General features: G+C 37.7%; 1 protein-coding gene across 2 annotated transcripts in view; it reads left to right on the forward strand.

The window, feature by feature from the left end:
• LOC136259110 (uncharacterized) overlaps positions 1-25317 on the forward strand; it is a 294792-nt gene that overhangs the window by 167317 nt on the left and 102158 nt on the right. For both annotated transcript variants that reach the window (XM_066052532.1, XM_066052533.1), the window contains exon 10: positions 17918-18040. In XM_066052532.1, coding sequence (XP_065908604.1) covers positions 17918-18040 — 123 coding nt within the window. The remainder of the gene's footprint in view (positions 1-17917; positions 18041-25317) is intronic.

The raw sequence follows: 25317 nt of genomic DNA on the forward strand, positions 1-25317 counted from the left end.
TTGTATTTGTACAATAATATACAATCAGTACCGCGAAACTTTTCTGCTGGTATACAGAGTAGAGAGCCATTCACAAAATTTTCCCATGCATAACTTGCCCTGCCTACGGTATGCCGTCTGATGCTGTACCCTGATTGAGCCAATTGCCTCACCAGTGGCTGCTAACTACTCCACTTATAACTCACTCTTCTTTCCAGTTTGCAAAAATGGGGATTAGTAAGGCAAGCATATATAGACTATACGTATTTTGTAATTTGTGACACAAATTTCTATTTGCTTGAAATCCACCTGTACTTCAAAATATGCATTCTTCAAAATTAAAACCTTTAAATTCAAATTTTACTACTGTTCATACAAAAATTTATGGTTCAGAAATTACCAGCTATACAGTAGCTAGTTACCATAATTCACTTTATTTTTGTGCAAAACATTTCCATGATAAAAATTTTCATGTAAAAATATTTTCATGTTTTACGTGAATGACTGCTCTATTAGAGTAGTTTGATCTTGTATACAAATCTTTGTGCAAGAAATTTTCATACAAATTTTGCATATGAAAATTTATTTACAGTGAAAAAAGCAAATTTTATTGTACTTTCTTTGTAACTAATAACCTGTAACTAGTTACAACTGCCTGAAAAGTAGCTAAGTTACAAAAGTAATTAGTTACAATAGCTACTTTATAACTATAGCTCAATTGTTGTGCTACAGCCACATTAAGTAAACATTTTCTATGTACTGCTCTTCATGATTCAGCTTAAGTATACAGATGTAACTGAACTGAAATGGCTACAGAATTGTCATTTTTAGAAAGTGTGCATATAATTATTGTTATAGTAATCTTCTCCCTTGCTCTGGGCAAAATAAACATTATTACAAAAGTTAACAAACAAACATAACTTATATATGAAAGTAACTAGTAACTACATACTTAATTACATTTTAAAAAGTAAGTAACTAAGTTACATGGGATAATAGTAACTAGTAACTAATTATGTTTCTGAAGTAACTACCCCAACTCTGGTGCTGTAAGAGTTTAAAAAGTTATGAGCTTCATGTTTTTGTGCTATAACTATAGAAATCTGAAATAGCTGCATAGTAGTTAAACAGAACCATGTACAAAGCCATTTTTTATATGTGCTTGCTACATTGATAGGCTTGCACCAATTATGCCAGTATAAGTTTGAGCATAATAGGCTGACAAAAGCTTCAAGCATTATACCAGAATAATTGGACGATTTACAAGAATTTTAATTAAAACGTGCAGTGTGCTCACCAAAAATACTGCACAACATGAACAATACACTGCACATTATTACTGAATTTCATATGAAAACCTTGCAGTGTTATTATTTTCTTGACTGATTATTCACACTTATGGAAATAAGATCGTGATACTCTAATACAGCAGTCGGGAAATGCAGATATACTCTAATGAAACAGTCAGCTCTTGAGCATAATCTTGATTTTGAGAGCATAATTTTGAGCATAATAGGCTGGATTTTTGAGCACTGCTCATTTTCAAAGCATATTTGGCTCAAGCCTATAATACATTGAACACGTTTCTTCCTGCTTCCCTATCACTGTAGTTATAACATAGTGATCAACTGGTCACTAAAGTTATTCAAAGCACATGCTGTATTAAATTATTTTAAAAGTGCTCTGTATAATGTATCTAATCCAAAACAACTAAGCTGTAAATAAAGAGTGCGGCCCTCAAAAAGGCTATGGTGAAAAAAGATGTGAAATCCAAGGTGGCGGCCAAGAAATGGCTGTGATGGTAGGTTAATGGTAAAAATTTTAATAACAACAACTAAGGTGAATTTGGTGCCACTTGGTCTTGGCACAAAATTCACCTGAATTGTCGTTATTAAATTTTTTACCATTAACCTATCATCACGGCCATTTCTTGGCCACCACCATGGATTTCACATCTTTTTTCATCCTGGCCTTTTTGAGGGCTGCACTGTTCTTTTTTTACAGCTTGGCTGTTTTGGATTAGATTTCACTTCTTTTTGTATTTGCATATGCCAAAGCCGGCCTATGGCCAACTTTGATGCTTCTTTAACCTATCTTTTTTTCTTTACCATTAGAAGAAGAAAAAGATGAAGCAGATTTTAAATACTTTAACTATTTCTGATTTTATCAGTAAATGTACAAATTGTATATATGATACATTTATTTATTACAGAACTCTCTACATGGTGGTTTCTTTGTAACTGAACACTCTATACAAGGTGACTTCTTCTAGCTGATATCTCTACAGGGTGATTTGTTTGTAGCTGAACTCTCTACAAGGTAACTTCTTCTAGCTGATCTCTCTACAGGGTGATTTGTTTGTAGCTGAATTGTCTACAGGTGATTTGTTTGCAGCTGAGCTCTCTACAGAATGGTTTCTTTGTAGCTGAACTCTCTACAAGGCAACTTCTTCTAGCTGATTTTTCTACAGGGCGATTTGTTTGTAGCTGAATTCTCCACAGGGTGATTTGTTTGCTGCTGAACTCTCTACAAGGTGACTTCTTCTGGCTGATCTCTCTACAGGGTGGTCTGTTCGTAGCTGAACTCTCTACAGTATGATTTGTTTGCAGCTGAACTATCTGCAGGGAGGCTTTTAGTAGCTGAACTCTACATACAAAGTGACTTCTTCTAGCTGGTCTCTCTACAGGATGACCTGTTTCTAGGTAAACTCTACAGGGTGATCTGTTCATAGCTGAACTCTCTACAGGGTGATTTGTTTCTAGCTGAACTCTATACATGATAGTTTCTTTGTCTCTTCAAGGTAACGTCTTCTAGCTGATCTTTCTACAGGGTGACTTGTTTGTAGCTGAACTCTCTACATGATGGATTTTTTGTAGCTGAGCTCTCTACAAGGTAACTTCTTCTAGCTGATCTTTCTACAGGGTGGTTTGTTTGTAGCAGAATTCTCTACAGGGTGATTTTTTGCAGCTGAACTCTCTATAAGGTGACTTCTTCTAGCTGAACTCTCTATAAGGTGACTTCTTCTAGCTGAACTCTCTACAGGGTGATTTTTTTTTGCAGTTGAACTCTCTACATGATGGTTTCTTTGTAATTGAACTCTCTACAAGGTGACTTCTTCTAGTTGATCTCTCTATAGGGTGATTTGTTTGTAGCTGAACTCTCTACAGGGTGATTTGTTTGTTGCTGATCTCTATATGGGTTACTTGTTTGTAGCTGATCTCCTCAATTTTCTCTTCAGGGTGACTGCTCTATCAAGACACATGATAGTGCGTCGTGCAGCCAAGTACAGCCAGTGCGAGCGTGTGACAGACAAGTGTGTATTTTACAGGAACCAAGAAAATTCGGTTTTCACGCATCCATAGCTTGATAATGGCTAGATGGAATTTACGAATTTTTGCTGTGGAGAAAATCTCTCTGGGTAGGACCCTTTCTATTCCAAATTTGAGGTGAATCCACCCATCGATCACTGGGATACGCGCCTTCAAAGTTTATCCTATTTTCTTCATATTTTTCTTCTTAATTAGGGTTCCCAATGAAAAAATTGATTTTCACCAAATTTACCAGTGCAGGGTGCTTATCTTACTACTCTAATGCTTGAATCACTATAAAACCAGAGGCACGATTGTTTTAGTTTGAGAAATAGCAACCGTAATTTTTTGCATGTCGGTATTTACGTCAAAAATGTGGTATCATAAACACAGCTACTTCTGCAGGACAGGATCAAATGTTCTCATAAGCTAAATGTTATCCAGGGTTGCTGTGCTCCACAAACATGCATAGTGGTGGGTAAAAGTCTAGCTGTATACATTGCACAAGGTTGCTTTATATGGCAAAAATCCAAATAATTTATGCCCTGCCATCTGAGAAGAGAGAAGCCAGCTCTTCCTCACAGCATGGTGATGCAATTGGATGTTCACTCAGTCTGTACTGTAACTTTGAAAATAATCTGTGATTGTCTATTATCTGGCTGGTAGCTGTGAAAGGTATCACGTTTTTGCTAAAAATATGAAATTCCAATTTTGGGTTGCTGTGCTATCTGAGAAGAGAAAAGCCAGCTCTTTCTCACAGCATGGTGATGCAATTAGATGTTCACTCAGTCTGTATTACAAGTTTGAAATTAATCCGAGTTTGTTTGCTATCTGGCTGGTGGTGATGAAATAGCTATACCCACATATTCGCTGTGCTATTATTGGCATGAATTGTATTGCCACCAGCCAGATAGCAAACAATCTCAGATTCATTTCAAACTTGCACTTCTCAGATGGTGCAGCAGCGCAAACATAAATCTGCATATTTTTATCGACACAACAATTTTATTGTCACCAGCCACATAGCAAACAATCTCAGATTCATTTCAAACTTGCAGTACAGACTGAGTAAACATCCACCTTTATCACCATGCTGTGAGGAAGAGCTGACTATTCTTTCCTCAGATGCAATGTAACCCAAACATAAAAATTTGTATATTAATTGATGTGACAATTTCATTACCACCAGCAGATAGCAAACAATTTCAGATTCATTTCAAACTTGCAATATAGACTGAGTGAACCTTTCATCACCATACTATGAGGAAGAGTTAGGTATTCTATTTTCAGATGGCGTAACAACCCAATGATATTTTTATCAACACGACAATTTCATCGCCGCCAGCCAGATAGCATACAATCTTTTAGATTGATTTCAAACTTGTAATACAGACTGAGTGAACATCCACCTTTATCACCATCTGTGAGGAAGATCTGGCTGTTCTCTTCTCAGATGGTGTAGCAGCCCAAACCTAAAGTTGCATATTTTTATTGACGCAACAGTTTTATTGTCACCAGCCAGATACTGTAGCAAACAATCTCGGATTCATTTCAAACTTGCAGTACAAACTAAATGAGCATCCACCTTTATAACCATGCTGTGAGAAAGATGTGGCTATTTTCTTCTCAGATGGCGCGGCAGCTCAAGCATAAGATTCATATATTATTGACGTGATAATTTTATTGTCACCAGCCAGAGAGCAAATAATCTCAGATTCATTTCAAACTTGCAGTACAGATTGAGTGAACATCCACCTTTGTCACCATGCTATGAGGAAGTGCTGGACATTCTTTTCTCAGATGGCACAGCAACCCAAAACATCAATGCAACATACTAAATTTAGTATAATAACAAGGGTTCATAATAATTTTATTTGTATGGGGGAGAGTGTCTAACTGGAGTACATTTAGCAAATACACTACTGCAAGTAATACCTCAGGCTTCTCTTAGAAGAAAGGCCTGACCTTATCAACACTAAATCGTCACCTATTAGCAGTTATTTGTCATTAGTAGAATCAGAGGTGAACATATGATCAAAAGTGAATTTGCAGCAGTGTGTTTGTACAGGCCATACTAGCAGTTAGGCATTCTCCCCCATACAAATATTATGAATTCTTGGTAATAGTTAGCTAGCTACAGCACGAACAGAATGCATACAATTACAGAAGATATGATAGAATAGCTATAAACTATGCTCATTTAGTTGCCACCATGCAGCCATTCCCAAATTTGTGGTATGGATTGAGTGAAAATCCAACCATGTTGTAAGGAATAGCTACGTAGTTTCTCTCTGCTAACATGGCAGGAAAGCCCAAGTATGATTTGCATCGATGTGATAGTTTCATCCACATCAGTTGGATAAGAAGTTCAATAAGCATCCATAGTATAATTATAGGGGCAACAGTATATGTATATATATATATATCTAATCCAAAACAGCCAAGCTGTAAAAAAAGTGTGCGGCCCTCAGAAAGGCTGTGGTGAAAAAAGATGTGAAATCCAAGGTGGCGGCCAAGAAATGGCTGTGATGGTAGGTTAGTGGTAAAAATTTTAATAATGACAATTCAGGTGAATTTTTGTGCCGCTTCACAAAAATTCACCTGAATTGTCGTTATTAAAATTTTTACCACTAACCTACCATCACAGCCATTTCTTGGCCGCCACCTTGGATTTCACATCTTTTTTCACCACAGCCTTTCTGAAGGCCGCACACTTTTTTTACAGCTTGGCTGTTTTGGATTAGATTTCATTTCTTTTTGTATTTGTATACCCCAAAGCCGGCCTATGGCCAGCTTTGGGACTTTTTTAACCTATGTTTTTTTCTTTACTACAGGAAGAAGAAAAGATGAAGTAGATGTACTTTAAATATTTTATCAGTAAATGTACAAATTATATATACTGTATAATACATATGTGACCGGATTTGCGAAAAGGGGTCCAATTTGCCAACTTTGACAATTGATAACTTCAGATTGGAAAGAGCTATTGCCTTGATATTTGGGCAGTGGTGAGCACCACTATAGCTGAATACATGGTGAAATGTTCAGATTAATATGTTACTTGAACACTGAGTTATGGTCTCCAACATTTACGGAATTGGATGTGTGTGGAAGACCCCTTTTCGCAAATCCGGTCACATATATTGATTACAGAAATCTCCATGGTAGTTTCTTTGTAACTGAACACTCTACAAGGTGACTTCTTCTAATTGCTCTCTCTACAGGGTGAATTGTTTGTAGCTGAACGATCTACAAGGTAACTTCTTCTAGCTGATCTCTCTACAGGGTGATGTGTTTGTAGCTGAATTTTGTATAGGTGATTTGTTTGCAGCTGAGCTCTTTACAGAATGGTTTCTTTGTAGCTGAACTCTCTAAAAGGTAACTTCTTCTAACTGATCTTTCTACAGGGCAATTTGTTTCTGGCAGAATTTTCTACAGGGTGATTTCTTTGCAGCTGAACTCTCTACATGGTGGTTTCTTTGTAGCTGAACTCTCTACAAGGTAATTTCTTCTAGCTGATCTCTCTACAGGGAGATTTGTTTGTAGCTGAACTATCTACAAGGTAACTTCTTATAGCTGATCTCTACAGGGTGATTTGTTCGTAGTTGAATTCTGTACAGGTGATTTGTTTGCAGCTGAGCTCTTTACAAAATGGTTTCTTTGTAGCTGAACTTTCTCCAAGGTAACTTCTTCTAACTGATCTTTCTACAGGGTGATTTGTTTGTAGCTGAACTATCTACAAGGTAATTTCTTCTAGCTGATCTCTCTACAGGGCGATTTGTTTGTAGCTGAATTCTGTACAAGTGATTTGTTTGCAGCTGAGCTCTTTACAGAATAGTTTCTTTGTAGCTGAACTCTCTACAGGGTGATTTGTTTATAGCTGAAATCCCTACAAGGTAACTTCTTCTAGCTGATCTCTCTACAGGGTGATTTGTTTGTAGCTGAACTGTGATTTGTTTGTAGCTGAACTCTACAAGGCGATACTTCTAGGTGATTTCTCTACAGGATTCCTTGTTTCTAACTGAACTCTCAACAGGGTGATCTGTTCATAGCTGAACTTTCTACTGGGTGATTTGTTTGCAGCTGAACTCTCTAAATGGTGGTTTCTTTGTAGCTGAACTCTCTACAATGTGACTTCTTCTAGCTGAACTCTCTACAAGGTGACTTGTTTCTAGCTGATCTCTCTACAGGGTGACTTGTTTCTAGCTGAACTCTCTACAGGTGATTTGTTTGTAGCTGAACTCTCTACATGGTGGTTTCGTTGTAGCTGAACTCTCTACAAGGTAACTTCTTCTAGCTGATCTTTTTCACTGCATATTTGTTTGTAGCTGAGTTCTCTACAGGGTGATTTGTTTGCAGCTGAACTCTCTACATGGGAGTTTCATTGTAGCTGAACTCTCTACAATGTGACTTCTTCTAGCTGAACTCTCTACAGGGTGACTTGTTTCTAGCTGAACTCTCTACAGGTGATTTGTTTGCAGCTGAACTCTCTACATGGTGGTTTCTTTGTAGCTGAACTCTCTACAAGGTAACTTCTTCTAGCCGATCTTTCTACAAGGTGATTGAGTTTTTTGCAGCTGAACCCTATACATGGTGGTTGCTTTGTAGCTGAACTCTCTAAAAGGTGACTTCTTCTAGCTGAACTCTCTACAGGATGATTTGTTTGCAGCTGGATTCTCTACGTGGTAGTTTCTTTGTAGCTGAACTCTCTACAATGTGACTTCTTCTAGCTGAACTCTCTACAGGGTGACTTGTTTTTAGCTGATCTCTCTACAGGGTGACTTGTTTCTAGCTGAACTCTCTACAGGTGATTTGTTTGCAGCTGAACTCTCTACATGGTGGTTTCTTTGTAGCTGAACTCTCTACAAGGTAACTTCTTCTAGCTGATCTTTCTACAGGGTGATTTGTTTGTAGCTGAATTCTCTACAGGGTGATTTATTTGCAGCTGAACTCTCTACATGGTGGTTTCTTTGTAACTTAACTCTCTACAGGGTGATTTGTTTGTAGCTGAACTCTCTACAGGGTGATCTGTTCATAGCTGAACTCCCTATAAGGTAACTTCTTCTAGCTAATCTTTCTACAGGGCGATTTGTTTGTAGCTGAGTTCTCTACAGGGTGATTTGTTTGCAGCTGAACTCTACATGGTAGCTTCTTTGTAGCTCTACAATGTTACTTCTTCTAGCTGAACTCTCTACAAGGTGACTTGTTTCTAGCTGATCTCTCTACAGGGTGACTTGTTTCTAGCTGAACTCTCTACAGGTGATTTGTTTGCAGCTGAACTCTCTACATGATTGTTTCTTTATAGCTGAACTCTCTACAAGGTAATTTCTTCTAGCTGATCTCTCTACAGGCCGATTTGTTTGTAGCTGAACTCTCTACATGATGGTTTCTTTGTAGCTGAACTCTCTACAAGGTGATTTCTTCTATAGCTGATCTTTCTACAGGGTGATTTGTTTGTAGTTAAACTCTCTACACGATAGATTCTTTGTAGCTGAACTCTCTACAAGGTGATTTCTTCTATAGCTGATCTTTCTACAGGGTGATTTGTTTGTACCTGAACTATCTACATGATGGTTTCTTTGTAGCTGAACTCTCTACAAGGTAACTTCTTCTAGCTGATCTCTCTACAGGACAATTTGTTTGTACCTGAACTCTCACATGATTGTTTCTTTGAAGCTGAACTCTCTACGAGGTGATTTCTTCTAGCTGATCTTTCTACAGGGTGATTTGTTTGTAGCAGAACTCTCTACAAGGAAACTTCTTCTAGCTGATCTCTCTACAGGGAGATTTGTTTGTAGCTGAACTCTCTATACATGATTTGTTTGCGGCTGAATTCTCTACATGATGGTTTCTTTGTAGCTGAACTCTCTACAAGGTAACTTCTTCTAGCTGATCTCTTTACAGGGTGAATTGTTTGTAGCAGAACGATCTACAAGGTAACTTCTTCTTACTTATCTCTCTACAGGGTGATTTGTTTGTAGCTGAACTTTTTACAAGGAAACCTCTTTTAACTGAGCTCTGTACAGGGTGAATTGTTTGTAGCTGAACTATCTACAAGGTAACTTCTTCTAGCTGATCTCTCTACAGGATGATTTGTTTGTAGCTGAACTATCTACAAGGTAACTTCTTCTAGCTGATCTCTCTACAGGGTGATTTGTTTGTAGCTGAATTCTGTATAGGTGATTTGTTTGCAGCTGAGCTCTTTACAGAATGGTTTCTTTGTAGCTGAACTCTCTACAAGGTAACTTCTTCTAGCTGATGTATCTACAGGGTCACTAGTTTGTAGCTGAATTCTCTACATGGTGGTTTCTTTGTAACTGAACTATCTACAAGGTGACATCTTCTAGCTGATCTTTCAACAGGGTGATTTGTTTGTATCTGAACTCTCTACAAGAAATCTTCTTCTAACTGATGTTTTAACAGGGTGAATTGTTTGTAGCTGAACTCTCTACAGGGTGATTTGTTTGTAGCTGATCTCTATACAGGTTACTTATTTCTAACTGATCTCTTTAATTCTGTTCAGGGTGACTGCTTTATTAGGATGACTGCTCTATTAGAGTATCTCGATCTCGCACTTGCTACACCAAGTTGGATTTCGTGTTATAACTCCGTGGCTTTAAGTCTGATTCTTCTACACCATTGAAGAGCCTTTCTAAGATGATAACTCCATCTGTACAGCGATTTTGAAAGCATTACCCCAAGCGGTTTACCTGGTAGGCGTGGCAAGCATAATAATAATAATAAAATAAAAATATTAAAAATTAGCTAATCTCGATTGCGTAATTGTTACACACTGTTGATTTTTTCGCTGTATCTTCCTGGTTTTTAGCTCGATTTCTTTCAAACCACAAAAGGTTTGAGGTTCAATAGTTAACCTATTCACCCACCGATTTTCAGCTTCTTCCCATACGCGGTTTACCCTGTAGGCGTGACAACATATTGGTGTTATTTTTCGTGCATAATCGCTCATAACTCTTTGTCTGTTTATGGTATTCCAGCCAAACTTGGTACCGAGATGCGCCTTTATACCCCCCTTCTGTGTGCCAAATTTCAAGGCAATCGGATAACGCGTTCGAGTTTTATAGCAGTTTTTGTAAGTGTGCGACAAGAAAAAGAAAAATAAGAAGAAGAAGAAAAAAAACGAAGAAACTCAGCCAATTTTTGAAGTCGCATATCTCGGGAACGCGAGAAGCGATTTCGCTCAAATTTGGAATGTAGAGTGCTGCAGTTGGGGGGCATGTCCACAGCAAAAATCGTCTTGTTTCATCAAGGAAGCACAGAGCTACGGAGGTGCGAAAATTGCGTTTTCTTTCTTCCTGTCAATATACTCACGGGTGTTACGCGCCGGCTTCTTGGGCCGCACGACACACTACCGTGTGTCTTGATATATATATATATTATAGCTATGCAGTTCCAGATTGCATATTAGTACAGTATTTTGAATAAACTATATAGCTATGTCAGTACAGCTAGCTACAAATTTTTCTAAGCTATACAATAAGTTAGAAACTCTTCCTCGCAGCATGGTGATGAAAGTGGATGTTCATTCAATTGTTGCAATGATTTTGAAATTAATCTGTGTTTGTTTGCATTCTGGCTGGTGACAATGAAATTGTCATGTCCATAAAACACGATTATGAAAATGTTTGGGCTGCCCGTGACATCTGGCAACTAATAGCCAACTCGTCCTCACAGTATGATGATAAAGGTGGATGTTCATACAATCTGTACTGCAAGTGTGAAATGAATCTGAGATTATTTGCTATCTGGCTGGTGACAGTGAAATTATTACATCAATAATATATGAATTTTATGTTTGGGCTGCTCACCATCTGAGAAGAAAATAGCCACATCTTTCTCACAGCATGGTGATAAAGGTGGATGCTCACTCAATCTCTGCTGCAAGTTTGAAATGAATCTGAGATTGTTTGCTATCTAGCTGGCTGGTGACGATAAAATTGTCACGTCGATAAAAATATGCAATTTTATGTTTGACCTGCTGCGCCATCTGAGAAGAGAACAGCCAGATCTTCCCCACAGCATGGTGATAAAAGTGGATGTTCACTTAGTCTGTATTGCAAGTTTGAATGAATCTGAGATTGTTTGCTATCTGGCTGGTGGCAATAAAATTTACGTCAATAATAGCACAGTGAATATGTGGGTATAGCTATTTCATCGCCACCAGCCAGATAGCAAACAACCTCGGATTAATTTCAATCTTGCAATACGGACTGGTTGAACATCTAAATGCATCACCATGCTGTGAGGAAGAGCTGGCTTTTCTCTTCTCAGATAGCACAGCAGCCCAAACTTGGAATTTCATATTTTTAGCGATGTGATATCTTTCACAGCCACCAGCCAGATAGTGTACGATCTCAGATTATTGCAGTACGGACCGAGTGAACATCCAATTGCATCACCATGCTGTGAGGAAGAGCTGGCTTCTCTCTTATTAGATGGAAGGGAAGCCCAAACATAAATCATTTGGATTTTTACCATATAAAGCAACCCTATGCAGTGTATACAGCTAGACCTTTACCCACCACTATACACGTTTGTTGAGCACAGCAACCCTAGATAACATGTAGCTAATGAGAACATTCAACCCTGTCCTGCAGAAGTAGCTGTGTTTATGATACGTGACCGGGCCTTCGAAAATAGGGCATGTGGGCACAAACTACACCCCATTACATAACATGTCATATCTCAGTATTGGGATAGAATATTTTCATTCTGTAACTTGTGTTGTAAAGCCAACTAAATCTTTAAACAGTGCTGAAAATTTCATGGTTACAGAGTCATGGAATACAAAGTTATGATATGTTGAACTTTGAAAAAGTAGGCAATTTTTATGTGCCCACATGCCCTATTTTTGCAGGCCCGATCACATACTATGTTTTGATGCAATACCGCGACATGCAGAAAAATGCGGTGGCTATTTCTCAAATTAAAATGATTGTGCCTCCGGTTTTGTAGTGGTTCAAGCATCAGGATAGAATAAGCCACCGATGTTCGACCATCATCGATTTGGAAGTGATTTTTCTTTAAACCTGCAAAGAAAATTTCTGCTCTTGCTATGCCTTTGGAGAGGTCTAGGCCAAAACTCTTGCATGCAAAATTTCAGACCTACAACTTTTTTCGTCTGGCTGCAGGAGCTGCAAAAGTGACCTGTCCGAATGTCTCAATACTTGGACAAAAATATGTATTATCAATCGAGTGGCACTGCTCATAATGCTTGAAGCTGATCAAGTGTTTCTGTGCTTGATTTGAAAGAGCAACTCTTATACTGTCCAAATATATGTAGATATTTGGTGGCCTGATGCCTTTAGCCATAACTCGATAACAGCTAAGGCTATTGGGTTGATTTTTTCACTGTTTGATGTTGGTTCATCCCGAGACATGCCTTTTGACATACTGCAATATATACAATGCATGTATCATGGATTTACCTTTATCCTCCTTTGTGTTCCATTTCTTTTGCTGACAGCCCAAGAAGTTGATTCATGGTAGCACGATGCATGGCTTCCCTACAGTTCATTTGTAAACAGGAATTGTCCATATTTTCCATGGTGACTGGATTGATTGCAGAGATGATTCTAACACTGCATGTTCTTCATTTGTAATGCTGTGTAATGGGTTGAAATAGCTGAAAGCAAAGCATAATGGCCACTGCACTTTTGAGATGGTTATTGATAGTTGGGCATGCGAACTGTCATATTTTCATAGTGACTGGATTGATTGCAGAGGCATTTCTATTGTTTTTCGTGTGTAGTGCTGTGTAATGGGCTGAACATAGCTGAAAGTGAAGCGTAATGGCCACTGCACTTTCAAAGAGCTGGGGTGTGCATCCAAACGAAAACATTAATAATTCTGGCACCATCCTTTCTTTTGATGCAGTATGCATGGGTTCACTAGTCATAATAATGTTGCAAAAAAAAGTAAACAAACAAGTTTAAGGAAATATTCGAATTTTAGGGATCATAGAAAAAAGTAGGGAAACAAGGTAGGTTGCCTACACCTGCAGATACACTAGTAAACATTTAAACCCTAATTCAGTCTTAGTCTTGGGTATAGACTGAATTCGGGACTAAAATCAATGTTCCCTAGCATATCTGCAGGTGTAGACGACCTTGTTTCCCTTACTTTTTTCTATGATCCCTAATGAAACTTAAATTCCTTAAACATGTGCCCTCAGTGGTTACTAATATCAAGCACCATTTTACTGCTGCCAGCCATAGGAAGCAAGATTGTTATGGTCCACGATTATTTACAAGACCTTCAACATAGTGCTCTATTTGTTGAGCTTGTGACAATTGAAATAGGATGTTTAGGCCAGCAACAAAATAAAAGTGAAGAGTGAAATTTGTTATCTATTGAAATACTCCATCCATGCAGTCTTTCAACAAGCAGCTAAAGTTGCAGCCTCCTGTTCATACTGGATTTTTCAATACCAGATTGTTATAACATTAAATTATTGGACTAACCTTTTGTTGCATTGTGTCTGTTGTATATGTGTACGCAATGTATTTACTTGGTTAAATTCCATGGTGTACCTTACTCGTTAGTTCATAAAATTGATGTGGCAACTATTTAAATTTGACCACCACTCAATACTTCATTGAAAATCCAGTATGAATAGGAGACTGCAATTTTAGCTGCTTGTTGAAAGACTGCATGGGTGGAGTATTTCAATAGATGACAAATTTCATTCTTCACTTTTATTTTGTTGCTGGCCTAAACATCCTACTTCAATTGTCACAACCTCAACAAATAGAGCACCATGTTGAAGATCGTATTTTCAAAATTGATCACGATACCACTGAAACATGGCTACTATTGAAGATGCAGCAGTTAACCAAGTAAATATGCTATGCATTTTTTAATAAACTTTGTGCTATGCAATATCTTGTTTTATAGCTTGATTCCCACCTATTATGCTCAAAATTATGTCTTCAAAATCAGATTATGCTTTAGAGTTGGCTGTTTTATTAGAGCATATCAACCTTTACTGACTGCTATATTAGAATAAGTCACTGCTCTATTAGAGTATCTCGATCTTATTTCCATGAAGTGTAATTAATCGGTCAAGAAACTATAATAATAGAAACATTACACATTTCCTTGATATGAGATTAGCATGTTCATGTTTTTGGAATTCTCATTGTGCATTTTAAGAAAATTGTCCTATTATTCTGACATAATACTTGATGCCTTTGCTAGCTTATTATACCCGAAATTATGCCGGCATAATTGATGCAAGCCTAGAAAAATAATAATTGATAGTGCATAATAATCAAACAGTAAGGTTGTACTGTTTAAGTAGGAATCCAAGTGAAATTTTCACACGCCGCCCAATATTCCGCCTTTAAAAATCATCCTAGAGATATCTTACAAGACGAAAATCACCTTTATGGAATAGTACTAGTCCATATCGGTAATACATAAAACAGCATTAAATACAACAAAATGCTTACAGGTAGCTGGATATAAATTTTAAAAAAATTGCCAAAACTCGAATCTATAGCCTCATTGACCACAGTCGCAGGGTTATAGGCCAAACAAAGCAGTGCATGGCCACCATTTTATACCACAGTAACAAACTCACCAGTGGGATGTGCCTTTTTGGGGTTACAACGAGTGTGTGCCCTCTGCGCCTTGTCTTTTCTTTTATCTTCAATCAGGCTGCTTGTCTTCATCTTCATCCAACGAAACCATATTGAGGTGTTAAAATAGTTATACAGGCACAATGTGGAGTCTATGAAATTTATAAACCCGAAGGCCAGGGCTGTAGCGCACAAGCGAAGCGAGGGCGCTACTAAGGGCCTGAGGGTTTATAAAGTTCATAGACTCCACATTGTGCCCGTATAACTTCTTTAGACTCTATTTCACATTAAACTCAGACTACTTACCTCATCCACAGCTGTTTCTGCTGTAGGCTCAGCTAAAGCGGCTAGTTTTCTTACGATAATACTAGCACCATGGCAACTATGCGTCCTCACATGGCTAAATAATTGTGCTCGTTAAATCACTGCACGTGAACAACGCATAGTGATTGGACAAACCCGATTTTGAGCATATGTCATATTGTGCTTGAAGGTGTGGAGTATATTAGAAAACAAGGTGGAGTATATGAGATTTATTACCCGCCCAAAACAGCCTAAATAGAGTCTAATTTGCGGTATAAACACTTTCTTTAAGCAACATAATAGACGCCACCAGATTATTTAAGGCGCTGAGACTATGGTACTGTATGGAGGAATAGATTATATTCCTTACTGATATAATCTATGACGGAGGGTACTGTATGGAGGTACTGGTACTAGATAGCTTCACGATAGGTCACAAGATCACGCCCATTCTTCACTCTACGCATTATCGATCTATTGATTGAAACCATGATGACACCCCCCTTTGCACTAGCTGTATTTTAGTGACCACACACCTTGAACTTGGAAGGCTGACTTGACATACTCTATAATCGATCGAAACCACGCCCCTTTTTAGGCAAGCCCACATCTTGCAGGCTGCTTTGAGATACTCTAACACAGCAGTCACCCTAGTAGAGCTGCCACCCTAATAAAGCAGTCACCCTAATAGAGCAGTCACATGTTTAAAGCTAGCTATATGCCTTAACAAAAAAACTAAACAAACTGTACATTAAAAATTATACATTAAAAAATAAAGTAGGAATTAGGCACCAGCCTATTATGCTGGCATGATTTTGAGCATAATAAGTGCCTGAAAGCATTTATAATAATGCTAGCATAATAGGCAGAATAATTATGTCATACTGTAAGGAAAATGCATGCCACTGAAAAAGGTGGACAGTACAGTTGATATTGCAGTGGAATATAGTTATTTGACATGACTATTGTTATAGTTTACAATGCAGCCAAATTCTTAATGTATAATGAGTGTTAACTTTTACATTTAACCGGTTGTTCATAAGCAAAAGTTTATCATTATCCATTAGAAAATAACAAAACATTGGAACTGCAGAAAAAATTGAGAACAATTAAAACTAATAATTAATAACTGTATAATTAATTAATAATTAATGAATATTTTTCTTTAATTGTAATTTTTAATATACTGGTATAATTAAGAAAACTAGTAATTTTTTGAGCATAATAGGCAAAAATTTGAGCACTGCAGCATAGTATAATAGACAAAAGTAAAAGCATAATAGGCTGGTGCCTAGTAGGAATCCAAGCAATAAAAGTAGCGAAACAAGAGAAGAACGATGGTAGCTATCACAGCATAACTCGGTGGGAAATTCCTACTTTGGCATTGAACACAAAATAATGGTTATATCATGCCAAAGTAGGGATTTTGCACCGAGCTATGCTGTAATAGCTACCATCGTTCTTCTCTTGCTTTACTACTTTTTATCGCTTGGATTCCTACTTTATTTTTAATTTATAATTTTTTAATACACTAGTATAATTAAGAATAGTAGTAATTTTTTGAACAAACTAGAGTAAGATCTGAACACAATTCATTAAATTAATCTAATTTCAATCTTTGTGAGTCTAGCTCTTTTTTATTGGATCTTATTGTGTATTCTCAACTATAAAGAATGCTGATCAATGTACTATGTTTGCGTTAAAGCACTGCTGCACGTGTGTATGGAAAATACAGTATGGGGGCATGTTGAGAGGTTAATACAGCATGAGGCGAAGCCAAATGCTGTATTTGCCTTGAGACAACCCCGAGTACTGTATTTTTCATACACACAAGCAAGGTGGTGCTTTACGCATTATATTGTACTTCCTGGTCGCGTCTGGCTTGGAGCAATTTTCTCTAGTACTCAAACCGCTGCAATTTTTGGTGATAAGGATATCAGTAAGTGTTTAACCAATCTATTTCTAGTTGTAGAATGAACTAATAGGCTTAGTTCAGCTAGTTTTAGCAATTTACAATGTCATGCACGTGATCAATTGTGCTGTCTTAGTGGAGTTGTGTTTAAAAAGCTCCGTGATCAGACGGTCAGTAAGTGTTTATACAATATATTCCTAGCCGTAGAACGAACTCGTAGGATTAGTTTGGCTGGTTATAGCATTTACAATGTGTTGTTTACATAATATTCCACAAATAAATTCTCCACATAACTGTACTGTATTTTCCCAATTAGCTGCATAACTGTACTGTATGACTCATACAGTACAGTTATGCAGATGATTAGTATTGTATAGAGAATAATTACACGGCATTGCTTTGATCCTCCCTCGCAAAGTACAACATATCTGTGTATTGGAACTGTAGTAGTTGGCACCCCAATACAAGGCTTTGAAAACCATTAAACATTTTCCCAGCAACTTTTGTCTACTAGAGCATCACTCTATTGGTAACTAAAACCAATGCATCGTACATAAAATTATGCCATCAAATTTGGTGTTGTGAGGTATTTAAAATGCATGTAGAAAGGTAATTGTTCATCTTTTAGCAGTGATATTTATGGTTTAGTATTGTAGGCTATAATAATATTATTACAAAAACTCAGTTTATTAAAAATCCACAGGTAGATGCTCACCTGGAATTTTATTTATCTGAAATAATTATGTAATAGTATGAGAAGATGGTAGGTATGTATGTTCACCAGATTGTATCGTGTATTATATGTTATGTAGATACTAATGAGTGCTTGGAATCACCTTGTAAACAAAGTCAGAAATGCATCAACACATTTGGCTCATACAAATGTGACTGCTACAGTGGCTATGAATTTGATTCATATTCACAAGAGTGCAAGGGTAAGTATCATACAATATATTTTGTATCTTGCTATTTACCATGCTAATCTGTAATTGTTCTGCAGGTATACAGTATAGCTATACTGATGTTAGTTTATTTTTTATATACTCATAAAGTTAATAGCTGATACAATACAATGTCTGGTCAATAATGTACAGATATCAAGACACACGGTAGTGTGTCGTGCGGCCCAAGAAGCCGGCGCGTAACACCCGTGAGTATATTGACAGGAAGAAAGAAAACGCAATTTTCGCACCTCCGTAGCTCTGTGCTTCCTTGATGAAACAAGACGATTTTTGCTGTGGACATGCCCCCCAACTGCAGCACTCTACATTCCAAATTTGAGCGAAATCGCTTCGCGCGTTCCCGAGATATGCGACTTCAAAAATTGGCTGAGTTTCTTCGTTTTTTTTCTTCTTCTTCTTCTTATTTTTCTTTTTCTTGTCGCACACTTACAAAATCTGCTATAAAACTCGAACGCGTTATCCGATTGCCTTGAAATTTGGCACACAGAAGGGGGGTATAAAGGTGCATCTCGGTACCAAGTTTGGCTGGAATACCATAAACAGACAAAGAGTTATGAGCGATTATGCACGAAAAATAACACCAATATGTTGTCACGCCTACAGGGTAAACCGCGTATGGGAAGAAGCTGAAAATCGGTGGGTGAATAGGTTAACTATTGAACCTCAAACCTTTTGTGGTTTGAAAGAAATCGAGCTAAAAACCAGGAAGATACCGCGAAAAAATCAACAGTGTGTAACAATTACGCAATCGAGATTAGCTAATTTTTAATATTTTTATTTTATTATTATTATTATTATTATGCTTGCCACGCCTACCAGGTAAACCGCTTGGGGTAATGCATTCAAAATCGCTGTACAGATGGAGTTATCATCTTAGAAAGGCTCTTCAATGGTGTAGAAGAATCAGACTTAAATCCACGGAGTTATAACACGAAATCCAACTTGGTGTAGCAAGTGCGAGATCGAGATACTCTAATAGAGCAGTCATCCTAATAGAGCAGTCACCCTGAACAGAATTAAAGAGATCAGTTAGAAATAAGTAACCTGTATAGAGATCAGCTACAAACAAATCACCCTGTAGAGAGTTCAGCTACAAACAATTCACCCTGTTAAAACATCAGTTAGAAGAAGATTTCTTGTAGAGAGTTCAGATACAAACAAATCACCCTGTTGAAAGATCAGCTAGAAGATGTCACCTTGTAGACAGTTCAGTTACAAAGAAACCACCATGTAGAGAATTCAGCTACAAACTAGTGACCCTGTAGATACATCAGCTAGAAGAAGTTACCTTGTAGAGAGTTCAGCTACAAAGAAACCATTCTGTAAAGAGCTCAGCTGCAAACAAATCACCTATACAGAATTCAGCTACAAACAAATCACCCTGTAGAGAGATCAGCTAGAAGAAGTTACCTTGTAGATAGTTCAGCTACAAACAAATCATCCTGTAGAGAGATCAGCTAGAAGAAGTTACCTTGTAGATAGTTCAGCTACAAACAATTCACCCTGTACAGAGCTCAGTTAAAAGAGGTTTCCTTGTAAAAAGTTCAGCTACAAACAAATCACCCTGTAGAGAGATAAGTAAGAAGAAGTTACCTTGTAGATCGTTCTGCTACAAACAATTCACCCTGTAAAGAGATCAGCTAGAAGAAGTTACCTTGTAGAGAGTTCAGCTACAAAGAAACCATCATGTAGAGAATTCAGCCGCAAACAAATCATGTATAGAGAGTTCAGCTACAAACAAATCTCCCTGTAGAGAGATCAGCTAGAAGAAGTTTCCTTGTAGAGAGTTCTGCTACAAACAAATCACCCTGTAGAAAGATCAGCTAGAAGAAATCACCTCGTAGAGAGTTCAGCTTCAAAGAAACAATCATGTGAGAGTTCAGGTACAAACAAATTGTCCTGTAGAGAGATCAGCTAGAAGAAGTTACCTTGTAGAGAGTTCAGCTACAAAGAAACCATCATGTAGATAGTTCAGGTACAAACAAATCACCATGTAGAAAGATCAGCTATAGAAGAAATCACCTTGTAGAGAGTTCAGCTACAAAGAATCTATCGTGTAGAGAGTTTAACTACAAACAAATCACCCTGTAGAAAGATCAGCTATAGAAGAAATCACCTTGTAGAGAGTTCAGCTACAAAGAAACCATCATGTAGAGAGTTCAGCTACAAACAAATCGGCCTGTAGAGAGATCAGCTAGAAGAAATTACCTTGTAGAGAGTTCAGCTACAAAGAAACAATGATGTAGAGAGTTCAGCTGCAAACAAATCACCTGTAGAGAGTTCAGCTAGAAACAAGTCACCCTGTAGAGAGATCAGCTAGAAACAAGTCACCTTGTAGAGAGTTCAGCTAGAAGAAGTAACATTGTAGAGCTACAAAGAAGCTACCATGTAGAGTTCAGCTGCAAACAAATCACCCTGTAGAGAACTCAGCTACAAACAAATCGCCCTGTAGAAAGATTAGCTAGAAGAAGTTACTTTATAGGGAGTTCAGCTATGAACAGATCACCCTGTAGAGAGTTCAGCTACAAACAAATCACCCTGTAGAGAGTTAAGTTACAAAGAAACCACCATGTAGAGAGTTCAGCTGCAAAAAAAATCAATCACTCTGTAGAGAGTTCAGCTAGAAGAAGTCACCTTGTAGAGAGTTAAGCTGCAAATAAATCACCCTGTAGAGAATTCAGCTACAAACAAATCACCCTGTAGAAAGATCAGCTAGAAGAAGTTACCTTGTAGAGAGTTCAGCTACAAAGAAACCACCATGTAGAGAGTTCAGCTGCAAACAAATCACCTGTAGAGAATTCAGCTAGAAACAAGTCACCCTGTAGAGAGATCAGCTAGAAACAAGTCACCCTGTAGAGAGTTCAGCTAGAAGAAGTCACATTGTAGAGAGTTCAGCTACAAAGAAACTACCACGTAGAGAATCCAGCTGCAAACAAATCATCCTTTAGAGAGTTCAGCTAGAAGAAGTCACCTTTTAGAGAGTTCAGCTACAAAGCAACCACCATGTAAAGGGTTCAGCTGCAAAAAACTCAATCACCTTGTAGAAAGATCGGCTAGAAGAAGTTACCTTGTAGAGAGTTCAGCTACAAAGAAACCACCATGTAGAGAGTTCAGCTGCAAACAAATCACCTGTAGAGAGTTCAGCTAGAAACAAGTCACCCTGTAGAGAGTTCAGCTAGAAGAAGTCACATTGTAGAGAGTTCAGCTACAATGAAACTCCCATGTAGAGAGTTCAGCTGCAAACAAATCACCCTGTAGAGAACTCAGCTACAAACAAATATGCAGTGAAAAAGATCAGCTAGAAGAAGTTACCTTGTAGAGAGTTCAGCTACAACGAAACCACCATGTAGAGAGTTCAGCTACAAACAAATCACCTGTAGAGAGTTCAGCTAGAAACAAGTCACCCTGTAGAGAGATCAGCTAGAAACAAGTCACCTTGTAGAGAGTTCAGCTAGAAGAAGTCACATTGTAGAGAGTTCAGCTACAAAGAAACCACCATTTAGAGAGTTCAGCTGCAAACAAATCACCCAGTAGAAAGTTCAGCTATGAACAGATCACCCTGTTGAGAGTTCAGTTAGAAACAAGGAATCCTGTAGAGAAATCACCTAGAAGTATCGCCTTGTAGAGTTCAGCTACAAACAAATCACAGTTCAGCTACAAACAAATCACCCTGTAGAGAGATCAGCTAGAAGAAGTTACCTTGTAGGGATTTCAGCTATAAACAAATCACCTTGTAGAGAGTTCAGCTACAAAGAAACTATTCTGTAAAGAGCTCAGCTGCAAACAAATCACTTGTACAGAATTCAGCTACAAACAAATCGCCCTGTAGAGAGATCAGCTAGAAGAAATTACCTTGTAGATAGTTCAGCTACAAACAAATCACCCTGTAGAAAGATCAGTTAGAAGAAGTTACCTTGGAGAAAGTTCAGCTACAAAGAAACCATTTTGTAAAGAGCTCAGCTGCAAACAAATCACCTGTACAGAATTTAACTACGAACAAATCACCCTGTAGAGATCAGCTATAAGAAGTTACCTTGTAGATAGTTCAGCTACAAACAAATCTCCCTGTAGAGAGATCAGCTAGAAGAAATTACCTTGTAGAGAGTTCAGCTACAAAGAAACCACCATGTAGAGAGTTCAGCTGCAAAGAAATCACCCTGTAGAAAATTCTGCCAGAAACAAATTGCCCTGTAGAAAGATCAGTTAGAAGAAGTTACCTTTTAGAGAGTTCAGCTACAAAGAAACCATTTTGTAAAGAGCTCAGCTGCAAACAAATCACCTGTACAGAATTTAACTACGAACAAATCACCCTGTAGAGATCAGCTATAAGAAGTTACCTTGTAGATAGTTCAGCTACAAACAAATCTCCCTGTAGAGAGATCAGCTAGAAGAAATTACCTTGTAGAGAGTTCAGCTACAAAGAAACCACCATGTAGAGAGTTCAGCTGCAAAGAAATCACCCTGTAGAAAATTCTGCCAGAAACAAATTGCCCTGTAGAAAGATCAGTTAGAAGAAGTTACCTTTTAGAGAGTTCAGCTACAAAGAAACCATTTTGTAAAGAGCTCAGCTGCAAACAAATCACCTGTACAGAATTTAACTACGAACAAATCACCCTGTAGAGATCAGCTATAAGAAGTTACCTTGTAGATAGTTCAGCTACAAACAAATCTCCCTGTAGAGAGATCAGCTAGAAGAAATTACCTTGTAGAGAGTTCAGCTACAAAGAAACCACCATGTAGAGAGTTCAGCTGCAAAGAAATCACCCTGTAGAAAATTCTGCCAGAAACAAATTTCCCTGTAGAAAGATCAGTTAGAAGAAGTTACCTTTTAGAGAGTTCAGCTACAAAGAAACCATTCTGTAAAGAGCTCAGCTGCAAACAAATCATCTATACAAAATTCAGCTACAAACACATCACCTGTAGAGAGATCAGCTAGAAGAAGTTACCTTGTAGATTGTTCATCTACAAACAATTCACCCTGTAGAGAGAGCAATTAGAAGAAGTCACCTTGTAGAGTGTTCAGTTACAAAGAAACCACCATGGAGATTTCTGTAATCAATATATGTGACTGGATTTGCGAAAAGGGGTCTTCCACACACATCCAATTCCGTAAATGTTGGAGACCATAACTCAGTGTTCAAGTAACATAATTATTAACCTGAACATTTCACCATGTATTCAGCTATAGTGGTGCTCACCACTGCCCAAATATCAAGGCAATAGCTCTTTCCAATCTGAAGTTATCAATTGTCAAAGTTGGCAAATTGGACCCCTTTTCGCAAATCCGGTCACATATGTATTATACAGTATATATAATTTGTACATTTACTGATAAAATATTTAAAGTACATCTACTTCATCTTTTCTTCTTCCTGTAGTAAAGAAAAAAACATAGGTTAAAAAAGTCCCAAAGCTGGCCATAGGCCGGCTTTGGGGTATACAAATACAAAAAGAAATGAAATCTAATCCAAAACAGCCAAGCTGTAAAAAAAGTGTGCGGCCCTCAGAAAGGCTATGGTGAAAAAAGATGTGAAATCCAAGGTGGCGGCCAAGAAATGGCTGTGATGGTAGGTTAGTGGTAAAAATTTTAATAACGACAATTCAGGTGAATTTTTGTGAAGCGGCACAAAAATTCACCTGAATTGTCATTATTAAAATTTTTACCACTAACCTACCATCACAGCCATTTCTTGGCCGCCACCTTGGATTTCACATCTTTTTTCACCATAGCCTTTCTGAGGGCCGCACACTTTTTTTACAGCTTGGCTGTTTTGGATTAGATTACATTATCAGTAGCTACATGTAAAGTTTGGTGGATCAGTGTTGAAACTGGGTCAGGTCACTCGAGTCATCTGGGTCATGTTTTGTGTGGGCCATCTGGGTCTGAAACATTATAAATTTTATCTGGGTGTGAGTAACATTTGAAACAATTAAGGCTGAGACTATTGACGCCGATCATTGGTGTCAATAAGGGCCATCTACTATTGAAACCAACCAGCAAAAACTTAAACAAAAATCATAAATTGTATAAAACCCCTGACCATTCAGCTACTAGTGCCAGCTACCATTTTCTCTTCTTTTCTACCTTATAAATGTGAGTTGAAAAGGATGCTATATTAAAGAGTGAAGAAGAAACCAAGGCTCAACCCAACCCTAACCCTAACTTTAACACCAAAGTTTTCCTGTTAAGTATAATGATGTCTTTCACTGTCTATATGAAGGTAAGTTTTTGGTGAATTCAAGGGAGCTATGGCCTGGCTTTGCTAGGATGGTCAGTTCACTCCCTTCAAACCTAGCTTGCCTTGAACTTACTTACCTTCATACAACTAGTGTGTTTGATGCTTGAGTTGCTTGGTTGGTGTCAATAGCTTTTTGGGTGCTTACTGACATTGATGATTGGTGTTTGTATAGCTTTTGATGGCTCTTATTGGCACCGATGATTGGCGTCAATAGTTTGACAAAGTGGAAGTGTATCAATGCATCACAGTCTAACCCTGCTTGAGGTTCTGGTGCAACCCAGATTCTTTCATGAGCCACACCCACTTATCAGTATCACTGTCTTTAGGAATACATGGAACTATGCTCATTTATCAGTAGGTGTGTTGTATGCAGTATGTAAGTATATATGCGTGAATTCATGTCTGTTGCTCTACAGGCTTATGCAGAGCTACATGTTTGCCCACTAATCAATTGCTATTGTATAATTCATAGTCTAGTTTTTCATCGTGTTTCATGATCCATGCCTACTTTAATATCAGAAAAATATGATACTGTTTATAGGTATACATGAAGCCACTCTAAATTGGAGCAAATCTTAGTGCGCCCTATAATATGAGAATAACTGTGATGGATTGGTGTTGTTTTCTTGCATGCTTGATTGCTTGTACTATACATTCACAGGAAATAGGAATTCAGGCTATTAAAGTGTACACCAAATTTTATTGTAACCAAAAGCCATGCAAACATAAATAATTCATATTGGCATTTGCATTACATTCAGTTTCTACCATTTTTGATGGTCTGTCATCTTCTCTCAACCTTTCTTGCATACGTCTGTGTACTATTTGCAAGGCTGCTTTATTTTTGAATGGCAGCAAAGAAGTAAACAACAAGTTTAATTCTCTAACATATAGTGAATGTCAGATCACATGAAATCTCTCTCTTCCCTACATCAAGTACTTCCAGTCGTCAACAATAACCATTGCATTCCTCATTCTACATAGTTTCTGTAGCCTATTTATAGAAAATTT

Source organism: Dysidea avara, chromosome 6, assembly GCF_963678975.1.
Source record: "Dysidea avara chromosome 6, odDysAvar1.4, whole genome shotgun sequence".
Taxonomy (NCBI): Eukaryota; Metazoa; Porifera; class Demospongiae; order Dictyoceratida; family Dysideidae; genus Dysidea; species Dysidea avara.